Source organism: Serpula lacrymans (assembly GCF_000218685.1).
Source record: "Serpula lacrymans var. lacrymans S7.9 unplaced genomic scaffold SERLAscaffold_23, whole genome shotgun sequence".
In the NCBI taxonomy this organism is placed as follows: domain Eukaryota; kingdom Fungi; phylum Basidiomycota; class Agaricomycetes; order Boletales; family Serpulaceae; genus Serpula; species Serpula lacrymans.
This window is the reverse complement of record NW_006763312.1, coordinates 1-15,793: the sequence shown is the minus strand read 5'-3', so window position 1 is coordinate 15,793 and position 15,793 is coordinate 1. Positions and strand designations below refer to the sequence as shown.

General features: G+C 46.1%; 7 protein-coding genes across 7 annotated transcripts; 1 reads left to right on the top strand and 6 right to left on the bottom strand.

Annotated features, from left to right (window-relative positions):
• Window positions 1-177: 177 nt before the first annotated feature.
• Window positions 178-4,847, bottom strand: SERLADRAFT_404331 (uncharacterized protein; the record flags this gene model as incomplete). The annotated part of the gene is made up of 2 exons (XM_007324785.1): window positions 178-271; window positions 4,433-4,847. The coding sequence occupies one exon, from the start codon at window positions 4,842-4,844 to the stop codon at window positions 4,680-4,682; it is 165 nt and encodes a 54-aa protein (XP_007324847.1).
• Window positions 4,848-7,243: 2,396 nt separating this feature from the next.
• On the bottom strand, window positions 7,244-7,495 carry SERLADRAFT_404330 (uncharacterized protein; the record flags this gene model as incomplete). Its single annotated transcript, XM_007324784.1, has 1 exon — window positions 7,244-7,495. A coding segment is annotated over one exon (252 nt), but the record flags the coding sequence as incomplete, so codon positions are not given.
• A 129-nt stretch (window positions 7,496-7,624) lies between these two features.
• SERLADRAFT_404329 (uncharacterized protein) lies at window positions 7,625-8,037 on the top strand (the record flags this gene model as incomplete). The annotated part of the gene is made up of 1 exon (XM_007324783.1): window positions 7,625-8,037. A coding segment is annotated over one exon (195 nt), but the record flags the coding sequence as incomplete, so codon positions are not given.
• Window positions 8,038-8,616: 579 nt separating this feature from the next.
• Window positions 8,617-9,495, bottom strand: SERLADRAFT_444135 (uncharacterized protein; the record flags this gene model as incomplete). Its single annotated transcript, XM_007324782.1, has 1 exon — window positions 8,617-9,495. One exon carries the CDS (start codon window positions 9,493-9,495, stop codon window positions 8,617-8,619), a length of 879 nt encoding a protein of 292 aa, XP_007324844.1.
• Window positions 9,496-13,715: 4,220 nt separating this feature from the next.
• On the bottom strand, window positions 13,716-14,171 carry SERLADRAFT_339970 (uncharacterized protein; the record flags this gene model as incomplete). Its single annotated transcript, XM_007324781.1, has 1 exon — window positions 13,716-14,171. A coding segment is annotated over one exon (456 nt), but the record flags the coding sequence as incomplete, so codon positions are not given.
• A 16-nt stretch (window positions 14,172-14,187) lies between these two features.
• SERLADRAFT_404327 (uncharacterized protein) lies at window positions 14,188-14,566 on the bottom strand (the record flags this gene model as incomplete). Its single annotated transcript, XM_007324780.1, has 2 exons — window positions 14,188-14,386; window positions 14,463-14,566. A coding segment is annotated over one exon (179 nt), but the record flags the coding sequence as incomplete, so codon positions are not given.
• A 300-nt stretch (window positions 14,567-14,866) lies between these two features.
• On the bottom strand, window positions 14,867-15,317 carry SERLADRAFT_404326 (uncharacterized protein; the record flags this gene model as incomplete). Its single annotated transcript, XM_007324779.1, has 1 exon — window positions 14,867-15,317. A coding segment is annotated over one exon (198 nt), but the record flags the coding sequence as incomplete, so codon positions are not given.
• Window positions 15,318-15,793: the final 476 nt, after the last annotated feature.

The following is a 15,793-nucleotide window of genomic DNA, read 5'->3' as shown; positions in this document are numbered from 1 at the left end:
GTATTCACAGTACCTATTATAGTACTTAGTCCTCAACAAACGGACCTGCCCTAGATAGGACCTAACTCCTATCACCGATTTCTTTCCATTATAAATACCATGTAACAAGCAGTAGTATGCTCCAATACAATTCTACGCAGTTTACGCTTACAAAGCTAGACTCCTAAGATCAGACTTCTACTCAGAAGAAGACCAACTCTCGTTGGAAGACCTCCACTCAGAACTACATTCTCGAACTTGTCTTCGGATAAGTCTCTCTATAAAACCTCGACGAACCCTCAGACTTTGTTAAGCACTTTGTGCGTAACAAAAGAATCATAATCCTAACCCTAACCAGAAGTCCCACCTATTTAGGTTTGGGAAGAAAAAGTCGACAAGACATCGCAACGACCAACAACCAGATCACAGAGAGCAAGAGGAAGCTCAGACAACCCACAAACAGCAACCCCACCGACGTCATCCCAACAAGAAAGGATAGCAGCACCACCTCCCTTTCCCCAACCAGATGTAACCCGACTCCACACCAGAGAACAAGCAGACACTTTCTACGAGACCAGAACACATTGGCTACAATACTACGCAGGAAGCCACCCACAGCTACTGCCCACAACACAACACAATCCCCCAGTAACTGTAGAAAACCTCTACAACGAGAACGACTTTGAAGAGTTTGCAGCAGGCGGCGACCCGATACCACCTCCCACTCCACAGATACTCCCCGCCGCACCTGCTCCATCCCACACCCCACCACCACACACCATGTCTAACGCTGCAGCCCCCAAACCCACGATGATTGGGAAAATCAATGACTTCGATGGAACCCCAGATAAAGCCCAAAGGTGGATATCGTCCACTGATCTACACTTTGATATCAACAACACCATCTACAACTCCGACAAGAAAAAGGTATATGTGGCCCTCAGCTACATGAAGGACGGCAACGCCGCCTCATGGAGCGAAACCAAGATGACCAAATACAAAGAGAAGAATGCCTACCCCACATGGGCAGACTTCATGAAAAACCTTCACAGCCATTTTCAGAACGGCAAATGTCAAAGGAACGGCCTCGGCCGCCTTGATGAAAATGAAGATGGAACAAGGAGAAAATGCAGTAGTGTTTAACTCAAGGTTCATGCTAGATGCTGGGAAAAGCGGCATCAACAACAAAGCCATGATCATGGTTTATCAAAAGGCTATCCGGTCACCCCTTTTTTGCGGGGCACTCACCGGAAAGGAACTACTCACCATCGAAGACTGGATGAGCACAGTAGCGAACCTAGACGCTAACTGGATCAGTGCCAACGCTATCTCGGAAGGAGCGTGGGGCGCCAGAAACAAAGAAAGACAGAATGACAGAAACCGCAAAAGTGGACCATCCACCAGCACTAGAAGATTAACCAAAGACGAAGAAGAATCAAGGAGGAAAGAGGGAAGATGCTTCATATGTAACGAGAAAGGACACATAGGAAGGAATTGTAGGAACAAGGGAAAAACTCCCGAAAGAAAGGTACGTCAAACCGAAACGGAAGATGACACCAAAACAGTGGTGGAAGAAGACAGGGTCCAAAACATCATGAGGATATGGAGGGAGTTAGGAGAAGATCAAAGAACAGAGGCGATGAAAGGATTGGAAGACGAGGGTTTTTGAAACAACGGACTACCCCGATGTTAGTACCGTCAAAAATGGCAACTGTAACAATAGCAACAATCAATGCCAACTCTTTACAAATTGATTGCTTGTTGAAACAGAAAACCATCGGAACCAAAGCCCTGATAGATTCAGGAGCTACAGACAACTTCATGGACACCAAATTTGCCATCAGACACCGACTCCCCCTCCAAAAAACTCCCAACTCCTATAATATGTAAAAATGTTGACGGAACCACGAACAAAAACGGAAAAATTACGCATTGCACCTATCAGAGGATAGATGCAGGAGGACAAAACAGGTTCACAAAGTTCCTATTGACCGAACTAGACGGAGAAGACGTATTACTGGGATTCCCCTGGTTACGAAAAGTCAATCCTGTCATTAACTGGAAAAACAAAGAATTACCAAACTCAGACAAACACTCCATCAGGATGAACCAAACAACCACGGAAACAAAAATCAGGACAACCACAGTAAACGAGGATGTATACAAAACCATTCATAGATACATATCCGACCAAACACCCTATCCTCGAATCACAATTCGATTGAAGGTCAACTCGGCAATGGAACACGCACAAATTCACGGAGAAAAGAAGGAGCATAACCTCCCGGATGAATATAAAGGGTATTCGGACGTCTTTGAGAAAAAGAAGTCGGAAAGACTCCCCAAGCGATGGGAATATGATCATGCAATCAACATGAAACCAGAATTTGTACCAACAGATTGCAAATTGTACCTGTTGGCACCAAAGGAAGACGAAGCATTAACAGAATTTTTAACGGAAAACTACAGGAAGGGATACATCAGACCGAGCAAGTCGCCACAGGTGTCCCCCTTCTTCTTCATCGGCAAAAAGGATGGATCACTCCGACCGTGCCAGGATTACAGAAAACTGAACGCATACACCGTGAAAGACCCCTATCCACTACCCCTGATACCCGACCTCATCGAAAAATTGAAAGGATCCACCATCTTTACAAAACTAGATCTACGTTGGGGATACAACAACGTAAGGATAAAAGAAGGAGACGAATGGAAAGCTGCGTTTAAAACCAGCAAAGGAGTGTTTGAACCAACGGTCATGTTCTTTGGCATGTGCAATTCACCGGCAACACTCCAAAGGCTGATGAACGACAAATTCAAAGACTACATCAACGAAGGTTGGATGATCATATACATGGACGACATCCTCATCTTTGACACCAACATTGAAAGACTCCGACTCCAAACGAAACAGGTTCTACAAAGATTACGCAATAACGATCTATTCCTGAAACTAGAAAAATGCACCTTCAAAGCAGAAACCATCAAATACTTGGGATAATTGTTTCCCACAATCAGGTATCAATGGATCCAGCCAAACTTGCTGGAATCCGCGATTGGCCAATCCCGAAAGACACCAAAGGCGTAAGGAAGTTTTTAGGTTATGGAAACTTCTACAGGAAGTTTATTGGTCATTACTCTGACCTTGCCAGACCCTTGAATGCCTTACTAGAAAAGGATAGGAAGTGGAACTGGACCCAAACTGAAGATGACACTTTCAAATTGATGAAACAAAAATTCCTCAAATCCCCCGTAACACAAATACCCGACTCCTCAAAACCGTCAAAGATTGCTGCAGACACCAGCAAACACGCCACAGGAGCTGTATTAATGCAACCCGATAACCAAGGACAATGGCACCCATGTGCATTCTTCTCCAAAACTCTATCCCCCGCTGAAAAGAACTACCAGATCTACGACAAAGAATTATTAGCGGTAATGAGAGCTTTAAAGGAGTGGAAACACCTACTTTTGGGAAGCCCCCACACGATCCAAATCCTTACAGATCACAAGAACCTGACGTACTGGCAAGAAGCCAGGAAACTCACACCACAACAAAGAAGATGGCAGCTGGAACTGTCACAATACAATTACACCTTGGAGCACGTACCAGGAACCCATATGGTGGTACCCGACGCACTCTCAAGAAGACCTGATTTATACGTTGAAACAGAAGGAGATGACAATGACACACCAATGATACCCGCCTCGGCGTTCCTGTACCACACACAAACGATTAAAAACACAGTCGAGCAAGCCATGCTCACAAACAATAGTTATCCAGGAAGAACGAAGAAAGACGATTGGAGAAAAGAAGAAGGACAGTTCTTTTATCAGAATAAATTACTGATTGACGAAGTAGAAGAACAAAAGACAATCATCAAAGATCACCACGATTCCCTGTCCGCAGGACACCCAGGAAGGCTCAAAACCTACCAGTTGATCAAAAAGGCCTATTGGTGGCCAGGAATGATGAAACAAGTGAAAGAATACATGAAAGGATGCGCAACTTGTCAACAAGCGAAAGTGAACACGCATCCCACCACCATACCATTAATCCCAAACCAGACCCCAAAAACCATTGAACCGATGAAGTACCTATCCGTAGACTTCATAACTGATTTACCAGAATCTTCAGGATACGACAGTATAATGATAATGGTAGACCAAGGACTTAGTAAGGGGGAAATCCTCTCACCTTGTCATAAAACCATTGACGCAATCGAAACCGCACGAATCTTTCATGATTCCATTTTCAAACAATTCAGATTGCACGATAAACTCATATCCGACAGGGGACCACAGTTTGCCTCTGAAGTATCCAAAGAACTCCACAAACTCCTGAACATTGATTCCGCACTCTCCTCTGTGTATCATCCCCAGACGGATGGACAAACAGAACGATCCAATCAAGAACTGGAGATCTACCTCCGCATATTTTGCCAGAACCAACCGCTGTCATGCACCAAAATTGATTGGTAGCATGGACAGGTGTCAATAACGAAGCGAATATTCAAAAAGACTCGCCTTTGCGCCACACAGGCACAGTACCACATGGAATAGTAATTAATATTGCCTTTTTCGAACTTGTGGCTGATCAGCACCACCTCTATTAGGCAATCCAGTCACGCTCACCTTTGCTTTTCCATCCGGTACTTTCCGTGTTTCGGCATTTCGGCAAATTTTTGCGTCGCCACTGGCTACACATTGCATTGCGCCCTCGCTTTTGTCATTTCCCTTACTCCCCTTCCTTTGCCTAGCCCCACCATGGGCCCCTTCCTCTCCTTTTTATTCTCACCTGATGGTCGTTTCTGGATCCCCATTCTAATCCACTTTTTCGTCACCTCCACCCTCCTCCTCCTCATCTTATTTGCACCCCCACCATTTCTGATGTCACAACTTCCTATCCGCTTCCATCGCCGATCCGTTGACTACCACGTGCCACTGCTGATATCAGCAAAGCCCCGGCGGCCGGTTCAAATAGGGCAACAGGTCCATCTTCATGACGTCGATCTGCCATCATATACTATCAAAACATTGGTCGCTTGTCTTGCCTGGTTGGAGCGTGGGTGGGTATTTTTTCAGCTGGAGAAGGTTCATCCCCTTGCATCGCCCATGTTCATCGCTGTCCCATTCACTTGGGTACACTTATCATTTGTCCATCGTCTTTGCTACAGCTACACCTACCACACCCTGCCTGGGACTCACTTGTTCCAAATTGGAACTACTCCTCTCCCTCCCTCATTTGATCAGGTGGTCCAACACAACCAGTCCATTGGTAAGGCCATGGAACTGTCGGATTTGGACTAGGTGGTGGACTGGTGGCTCCAGTTTCTTTTTCTTCAGCAGAAAATTCATTTACAAATGCCTGACTGACAATAAAGGAACTGTGTTGATACTGATAGTGTTTTGCCTTGCCCTTTTTCTACTGCATCTTCCCATGACATCATGATTTTCCTGCTCTCTTTTTGCTATTGGACTTTACTTTATGGCTGTACAAACCTGTGACATTATTCACAGCATTCATTGTTCTATCCCTTTCTTTCCCTTATTTTGATGATCTTATCCTGTAGCAACTACACAGGATTCATCAGCGTACATTCCTTCCTTCATGTTCTTTCTCATCCTTTTTGCACAGCTATACTGCGCATAGCCTACCTTTCTTTTCACTATATAAACCCCTGTATTTTACCTTGTAAAAAAAACAACAAAGAACTCCAATCCAGACTTCTTCTCTAATCTCAAGTTCACTACTCTCTGCTACTTGTGATCCAGTGTGGTCACAACACTTCCCACTGCTACCACTGTTAATTGCTGTCATCGTCACTTCCCACTTTTGAAGTCATTGTTATCCCTTTAGATTAGAGTCCTTCTGAGCACTACAGTTTGTGCGTCAGGAGCCTGCTATCACTGGGAACCTCGTCACCTCGTCATCCTCGTCATTCTCAAACCTACCTTGTGCTACAATTAGCAAGGTAGTGCTCATCTATACTCGTCATTAAGCCCCCATCTTCTATAAATTCAACTATCCCTCCTCCTCAATACCCACACCCATACATCTCTGAGTTTTACTTTGAAGGATCTTCATACATACCACCCCACGAACAACCAGAGCACCCACTGTTCTAGGAGGCAAAGCCCATAAACAAGTTCCGTGGAATCTGGGAGGATTGTTTGTTAGTTTGTTTTTGTGTGTGGTTTTCTAACAACAGTCCTCATCATTGACACCACACAGCTGGGCAAAATACCTTACAACCGCCGAATTCTGTCACAATCAAAGACCACACTCCACAAACAACCAATCGCCATTCTACCTCCTCATGGGATATGAACCCCGAGGAATCCCGACTAAACACAGATCCACGAATATCCCATCAGTGGAAAGACGATTATCCGAACTGCTTAGGGCAAGGGAAAACACCCTAAAAGCACACAAACTCGCGAGAAGCAAGATGATGAAACAAAACAATGGAAAGTTCACGCGATTCTCCGAAGGACAAAAGGTGTGGTTAGAGAACACCAACCTATAAGAAAAAGCTACCGAATACAAGAAGTTCAACATGAAACGCATCGGACCTTTCCGCATCCAAGAAAAGATTTCCCCGGTGAACTACCAACTATCCCTGCCTCCCCATTGGAGGATACACAATGTTTTCCACGCATCCCTTCTCACGCCGTATACGGAAACCAACACTCACAGCCCGAACTTTATCCGACCACCACCTGACCTGATTAACAAAGAAGAGGAATACGAAGTAGAAAGTATTCTTAGACACAAACCCTGGAAACTGGCGCCATTACCCTCATTCCAAAAACTCATGGGAACCGGAAGAACATTTAACCAATGCTGCGGAGATACTGGAAGCCTATAAGAAGGACCACAAGCTGCGTTGAAGAGACAATCACCCCATTACCAACAAGCCTCTGTCTCTCAACACAAAAACATGTCTACTTCTAACTCCACCGGCTTCCCTACCACCACCTACTCAATACCTGGCGACGCCAACTTGCTAGCCAACAAACAAGTGTTTTTCGCCCGTGGGCAATGACACAACCAAGCCGACGTCACTGACGCCATAGAGCTAATGTCAGCAAAAGACGCCTATACCTATCTCTTTTACGAGACCAAAAAATGCTGTCCCCATGCGTATTATGCTCTTTCTTCCATGCATACCTTCCTTGCCATAGACCTCATAGCTGACGAACTCCTAAAAGCCATAGACTCAATACATTCGTTGGAAAGCGAGCATTCGCAGCTCAACAGTCAGGACTCGGGTATCTGTCGGGCACTCTGGATGGAAAAGTTAGTTTTGGAGTCTTTGGAACGACGCTTGAGGATGAGCTCCTCGAATGGGCAGATGGACTCGGCAAAGGAATATTTGGAATCAGGTGGGAGGACATTGCTAAACAAAGCTCGCACGCGGATAGAGCGAGACGGTTGTACGAGTACTCCTCCGCCCGGTTTGTCCCTCCGGTCCCTGTCGCACCCAGACCAGACCAGTGTTACCCCGGAGCGCACTTACCACATTGTCACCCGTCAACCTCCACCCATCCCGTCGGAGGAGAAATATATTCCCACCGTCCCAACCAGCCCAATCTCACAAGAGTCGAACCACTCCAGTCCCCGTTCCATTGGGTCGAACCCAAAACCACCGTCTCCCCCATTATCTCCACCTTGACCAGTGCCAAACGCCCAAACCCGTCGCCTAACAAACTGATGAGGAGCCCGACACGGCCGGCAAGAGGTGATACTCCAGATCTCCGCCGCCAGAACTCCATTGAAATGACAGTCTTGTATGTCAAAGGGACAGAAAGACAGTCCGCCTGGCGCAATGCACAGGCCTGAAACTGGCTCTCCCTCTAACCCAATCAACGTAGACGACAATGCAGCCATGATCGATCAGTTGTACACAGGAACGTACAACCTGGGAGATGTCGATCCAACCACTCCCCAATCTGACACCTCATCCAACACCCGACAAAGATACCACGAAGGTGTTTGTAACAACGCTCCATACTGCCAAAACTGCGGTTGGAGCGATCATCGCACATACTATTGCGAAGCCTACTATTGTCCCGACTGTGACCGTCGTGCACTGGGACATAGTTTCAATTGGTGTCCCATCCGCAGGGAAGACAAGGATAGGATTCTGATGGAAGGATTACATGGAGATGTCAGCTACGACGACAGTTACAATATGGACGGCGAATGTACCGAATTTCGGTGAAACTCGGAGCAAGTAAGGGGGTAATGTTACGATCTCTATTGGACATTTGAGGACTACTCATTTTTTTTTACTCATCGGTTATACCATCAGACCGATGACTCATTTCCTTCACGTACACTTCCGTTCCTCTTGCATTCACAGTACCTATTATAGTACTTAGTCCTCAACAAACGGACCTGCCCTAGATAGGACCTAACTCCTATCACCGATTTCTTTCCATTATAAATACCATGTAACAAGCAGTAGTATTCTTCAATACGATTCTACACAGTTTACGCTTACAAAGCTAGACTCCTAAGATCAGACTTCTACTCAGAAGAAGACCAACTCTCATTGGAAGACCTCCACTCAGAACTACATTCTCGAACTTGTCTTCGGATAAGTCTCTCTATAAAACCTCGACGAACCCTCAGACGTTGTTAAGCACTTCGTGCGTAACAGTACTTGGATTTATTTCTAATGCTTTGGCATGTAATATAGCATTGTGAAGCTGTAATTTTTGCGCCTTTGTGTAGTGAGTGTATGCAATTACCATATTCTTAACCTTTTCCACCTTTACATCATGATTTTTGGCAATGTCCGTAATTTTATTATTTTGCTCTTTTACAAATGTAATGATGTCTTCATTGAGCTTCTTGAGCATGTTGTTTTTTACTTTCCTCACAATACTTCTCGAGGCCTTTGCAGCATCAGTAAGTGGCTGTGGAGGAGGGCGAACAGGTAATGTCCTTCTAGTGGGATTGCGTGAGGCCCACGTTGCACTATTGCCCTGTGCCAATTGCCCCTCTATAGGATGAACACTGCCAGAAGGGAGTGTTGCTCTGTCAATGAGAGGGATAGACGCACCTGATGCGCCACTGAATATATTAAAAGCCTTTTTTGGTGCACCTTGCAATAAATCAGTTAGAGGCAACGTGCCAGATGGATCAAGTGGGGGCGACATGCCAGATGGATCAGGTGGGGACAATGTGTCAGATGGATTGACTGACACATCTGGTTTGACTGTGGCTGACTGGTTAGATGTGCTGTTTGCCTGGGTGTCTGGGAGTGGAGAGGTTGCTGGCGGGTGTTCATGCATGCTCCAAGGGTCGTCTAAGTCTGCATCCAGTACATAACTTGTACGATCCTCCAGCTTGTTCCTCCAAAAACCATTATTTCCAGATATTGTCAGTGCAGGGGGGACTTCCAGAGGATCATTTAAGAAGTTCCAAAGTCTCTCCATCTCGCCTTCATCCTGCGCCATTCCCTGAAACACCTCATTTGGAGGAGGGAAATTGAATTTGGACATGGATGGATGGAGGCTGCTTCTTTGAATTGACAATTTTATCCAAGGGGGTCTTGGTAATGAACATGCAGTGGAGCTGCTGGAACACAATGTGAACCCCCCACATTGCAGAATATTGTACACATGCCAATAAAATAAAAATATACCGGTGTTTTGGCCAAAATGGCCTAGTAAGACCACCAAATATTAAACCTGCATCAACATTAAATGAATTTTGGGGCAAGAACTATGATAACTAACAGTGGTGAATGTTGGCGTCACGTGCAAGTGAGCCAAAGTCTCTGATAAATGATACCAGTTGGCTTAGTTTCATTTAGAAGTTATAACAAAAAGTGACGAGTACTTACCTTTGGTGAGCATGGAAGGTTTGGTGTGATGATAGCGCATTGGATCCTCTTTGCAGTGAGTCAAGATAATTACTGGATTGGGGAGGAAATGTAGCACATACAACAATAGATAAACACATGATCCATCATTGAACGACGCAAGAATGAATGTAAGTAGTGAGAATAGTGAAGAAAGGCATTAATCAGCTCAAAACAAAACATGAACATCTTTACAACGCACCATGTCACCATGTAGGACTGTAATATGTTTACTTCAAGGGTGTGCTTGATTTCTTGATTGCCCCTATGGTTGCATTGCCAAAGGATAGGCGTGTCAGGATTGCATACGATGTGCACCCACCACAGCTCAGCATTCAGTGCTTGGGTGTGATTTCAGTGTATGCCCCTAAACTGATACTAACACCAGTAATAGACTTACTGGTCATTGCAGAAAACACCAGCCACCCGACTGTCACAAACACTTGTGCCTTGGGATTTGGGGGAACTGCTACTGGAATGGTGAATGAACTGGGCAAAGAACGATGATGGAAATCCAAGCACTCACAGCCAATGTATGTACAATGCCATCACACACCTTAAAGATTGCCTTTTTTGTACAATACTTTCTGCAAGCTGACTTGGACAGAAGAACCCCTACAAAATGACTAGGAAATTTGCTATATGACTGATTCTCTAGGATTTTTTTGCTATGCACACCGGAGTATAATGTCCAAAAATATATACTTCGTCTTTCCAGCATTACAGGTCTCTCTCACCTGATATATCTGGCAAGATAGTATCATGCACATACTCGGACACTTTGATTCCAAAGAACTTGACCTCAAATAAAACCTTCAGCATCAAATCATACACTGTCAGAAACAAATCTTGTACTTCCTCTGGTGATGCTGTGTAGTCAAAACCGTGAGTCATGTGAGCCTTGAAGTCTTGTAGGATTGTCCGCCCTTCCTTATTAAGAACAAAGCTTGAAGGGAGTGTCTAGCCACTTGCTGAGAGCAATCAGGGACTGGAACTAGAGTCCAATGTGAGTAACTTTATTATTAGAGAGTATGACAGGTATACAGTACCTAGAGTCCAATGTGAGTAACTAGAGAATAGGAAGCATTGGACTCTGCAATACTGTCCGAAGTTTTGTAAACAAAGGTAAACAAAGCAGCCACAAAGGCGAAATAATAGAGAACACAATCAATAGTGAATGATAGAAGAATAGATAGAGAAAGGAATGAAAATATATAGGTAGCACAAAGGTGCAGAATCACCAAAACTAACACTCCCCCCTGATGCTGCACCTCCCAAGCATCAGCTCCCCCCTGATCTAATAAGTCCCATCATCTTCCTGAACACTTCCACTTTAGGCTTGGCAAGAGCCTTGGTCAACAAGTCTGCAGGCATTTCAGCAGTGGGAACAAAGGTAGGAGCAATCTGCCCAGAGTCAACAACATCTCTCAACCAATGCCATTGCAGATCAAGGTGTTTCATCCGACCATGGTGCTCAGGGTTCTTGGATACAGAGATGGCAGATTGGTTGTCAATATGAAGGGTGGAAGGAGAGGTGATAGGATAGCCCATTTCCTTCAACAAATTTCGCATCCAGCAAATCTCTTTGCCAGCCTCAACAGCAGCAATGTATTCTGCTTCAGTGGTGGACAGAGCAACAATGTTCTGAAGCTTGGAGCTCCAGGAGACAGCACCAGATCCCATCTTGACAATATAGGCACCAGTAGAACGACCAGAGTCCTTGTCACCACCATGATCAGCATCAGAGAAAGTGGTGAAGAGTTCAGTGGAATTGGGATCAGGACCAAGGACAAGGGAATGATTAAGGGTGCCTTGCAAGTAGCGGAACAAGTGCTTGACAGCGCTCCAGTGAGTAAGACCAGGATTAGAGTTATATCTGGCAAGGACTCCAACAGTGTAGGCAATGTCAGGACGAGTGGTAGTGGCCAGATACATCAGAGCACCAACAGCAGCAAGGTAGGGAATGTCCTTCATCAAAGCAGCATCACTGGATGTTTTGGGAGACATGTCCTTGGTGAGGCGCAAACCAGGATCCATGGGAATGGACACAGGCTTGCAGTCCTTCATGCCAAAGTGCTCCAGAATGTCCAGAGTGTACTGATGTTGGGAGAGGGAGATGGTGCGATTACTTAGGTCTCTAGTGATGGAAATGCCAAGTAGGTAAGAAGTAGGGCCAAGATCACGAAGCTTAAAGTGCAGGGAGAGGTCCTTGACAGCTTGGTCAAGTGCAGAAGTAGAAGTGGATGCCAGTGTCATGTCATCAACAAAGACAGGCAGGATAATGCGCACATCAGCTCTGTTAAAGACATAGATGGCAGAGTCTGAATAAGTACACTTGAATCCGAGTTTTTCAAGCACAGTGTGCATCTTCTGGTTCCACATTCTGCCTCCCTGCTTTGTCCCATAGATGGCCTTGTCCAACTGGCAAACAAGATTGCGAGGACCCTGATGGAATCCCTCTGGCTGATGCATGTAGACCTTGACATCCATGACTCCATTCAGGAATGCATGGGAAATGTCAATGGAGCGCAAATGGAGGTTGTGGATGGCTGCAATGGCAAGGACAACTCTGATGGATGATATGCGGACAGTAGGTGCAAATATTTCGAGGAAATCAAAGCCAGGGCGCTGGTTATAACCTTTGGCCACATATCTGGCCTTGTAGCGCTCAACAGTGCCATCTGAGTTGCGCTTGATCTTGAAGACCCACTTGCCACCAATAGCCTTGACTCCAGGAGGTAGTTCCACTAGTGACCAAGTACCATTGCGCTCATGAGCTTGAAGCTCTTCCATGGCTGCCTCTCTCCATTTATCTGCATCAGGACGCTTCATTGCATCTGCAAACGACCTAGGCTCAGCAGAGTCTCCAAAGTGTGCCACTTCATCATCAACTGCCTCAGAATCACTGTCATCACTCTCAATGGCAGGAGTAGGTTGTCTGTGTTGAAGCCACCATGGTCTAGGTGGTCTCCTAGCCCTTACAGGGCGTCTCAGTGCAATAGGCAAGTCAGGAGAAGGTGAGCGATGAGGAGGGTGATTTGGAAGCTCAGGAGGTTGATTCACAGGTGGTTTTGCATCAAGGTCCAAATGAGGCCCATTGTCAGGCAATGGTTGAGGCTGCTGAAGCGCAGCTGGTGGGCCCATATCTCCCCCTGGACCTGGTGCAGGGACATCCTCAATCAGGCCCAATGGCATGGATAGCGAAGGTGGAGTGGGAGGTGGAGGCGGGACATCGTCAGAAGACCTTTTCAAGCCAGGGAAGTAGCGCTCATCAAAATCAGCTCTCTCAGAGATAACAGTGTGCTTGGTGGTAGGATTGTAGAATTTCCATCCCTTGTATCCCTCAGGGTAACCAATGAACACACATTTCTCCATATGAGAGCCAAAGACGCCTCTTTTGTCCTTTTGCACATGCACATAGGCAGTGCAGCCCCAAACGCGAAGGTGAGACATGTCAGGCTTGCGTCCATACCACAACTTAAATGGAGTGGCATGGGCCACTGCATCAGTGGGACACCTGTTCCAGACATGCACCAAAGCGGACAGACATTCACCCCAGAAGCTGTTAGGCAATGCAGACTCTGATAACATGGCAGTGATACGCTCAGTCAGAAGTCTGTTTGCTCGCTCTGCCACACCATTCTGCTGAGGACGATTCCTGGTGGTATGCTGTCTGACAATCCCATGATCATCTGTGAATTGCTCAAATTCCTTGGACATGTACTCTCCCCCTTTGTCATCGCGCAGAGCCTTGATTTTACGCTCCAATTGAGTCTCAGCATAAGCCTTGAATCTCTTGAAAGCATCAAAGACATCTGACTTGGCCTTGAGAGGCACAACAACACGGAATCGACTGTGATCGTCAATGAAGGTGACCCAGTAGCGATAACCAGAGAATGTGGGGGAAGAGACTTGGTGTACATCAGAATGGATGAGGTCCAAAGGATGAGCAGAGCGAGTATCAGATGAGGGGAATGGATTGGCATGCATCTTGCCAGACAAGCACGGTTCACAGACAGGGTCAGGAGCAGCCTTGGATTCCAGTGTAAGCCCAGTGACCAGATCTCTCTGTATCAGTCTCTTGACATCAGCATGATGGTGGTGAGCCAATCTGCGATGCCAGAGCATCAAATCAAGTGGTATAGTCGCAGTAAAATGTCCCAATTCAACACAAGCAGCAGTAGATCCATCAAGGAATGCTGCATTGTTGTCATTGATAGTTGCAGTGAACAAGAGAGTGTTGTCACGCATAAAGGACATGGAATGAGACGAAATAGTGACATTGAAACCACCTTGACGAGTTAAATACAAGACTGAGAGGAGATTATTTCGAAGATCTGGTACATGGAGCACTCTAGAGAATTCCACAGCCCTAGCCACTTTGCCATTCATCACAGGATTAAACACCACAGTACCAACACCAGCTGAATAGACAACAGTGTGATCAGCCAGCTTGATTGGCACACGATATGGGGTATAGTGGTGCATCCAATGACGATGAGGTGTCATATGAGAAGTGGCGCCTGTGTCTGCATTCCAATCAATGTCAGCATCAAGTTGGAGAGGGCAATGAGGATCAGAGGGATGAATAGAACAAAGACTTGCATTCCCAGCTGATTCAGTGACCACAGTAGATGAATTGGCATTGTTGGGCGAAGATTTGGGCTGCTGAGAGGTATTCTGAGAGTTGCTGGAGCCTGCCTGAGCCTCATTGCCACGCTTGTAGCGATTCTTAGCACCCTCCACTGCCTGTTGGCGACTAGCAATGTATCTGTGGCATTTGTCTTGGGTATGACCAAGTAAACCACAGAAATCACACTGAACGCGAGTAGAGGTGGTGGATTGGTTGCAATGATGGCAGTTAGGATGGGTGCAGGTGCTATTGGCAGTGGTAGACGAAGAATGCAAGGCAGAATCGACTTCAGCACGACGACGGCGATTGACCTCTTCAGCAAGGAAAGCATCCTTGAGCTGGGTCTTGTCCAAGGTGCCCAGAAGTAGTAGAGATGAAGTGAAGTGGGCATATTGATCAGGAAGCGCCCTAATCATGGCCATGCATGTCAATTCATCGTCCAATTCAGACAATGAGAAGCCAGTAGGACAAAGATTTTGAATCTGATGCATGCCTTCGTCAATTCTGGTCATAAGAGACTGCAGGGACTCGTCCTCCTTCTTTCTGATAGAGAAGAAGTCGTCATAGGCATTAAATCTCGTCCCAGGCTTCTTAGAGACGTGCACAATTGCCAGTTTCTCCCAGATCTTGACAGGATCATCAATGATGCCATCAAGATGGATGCGCTGCTCTTTGGTGACATTGAGATATAATGCACCAGCAGCTTTTTCAGCTCTCAACTCCCATTTCTCTATTGCTTCAGCGTCAGTCCCAGGACACTTTTCAGCGCCAGAGACGAGCCTCCACAGTCCCTTGGTCATCAACCAAGCTTGCATTTCACCACTCCACTGGGGGTAGTTAGTGCCAGACAAGGGATGGAATTTGGGATCAGAGTCAGACATGATGGGTGTTGTATAAGACAATAGAGCAATGATAAATGATGTAGGAGACGGCTATAGGCGATGGAATAGTGGCAAAGACAATGGGCAACAGTAGGAGGCGAGCAGATAAGATGGTGAGGCGGTAGAGAGAGGATATGGAGAGGGTCAGAAAGTGCAAGGATAGGTCCAAAAAGGGTCCAAAAAGGGTCCAAAAGCGATCCAGGAGGGTGCTAAGGCTTCCTAGTGCTGCTACAGGGTTACGCCTGTGTTCCCCTTTCAATTCCACACTGATATTAACAGAGAAATCGCCTCGAGACAGTGTTGGTTAATAGGGCTTGTATATGAGTCAACAAAGTGACTTAAGCTCCCCAAACACCGCAGACTGAGAGAGGCTCTAGGCAACAGCAAACTGAGGCAATGCAGGCGAGCTTCACAGTCTATAG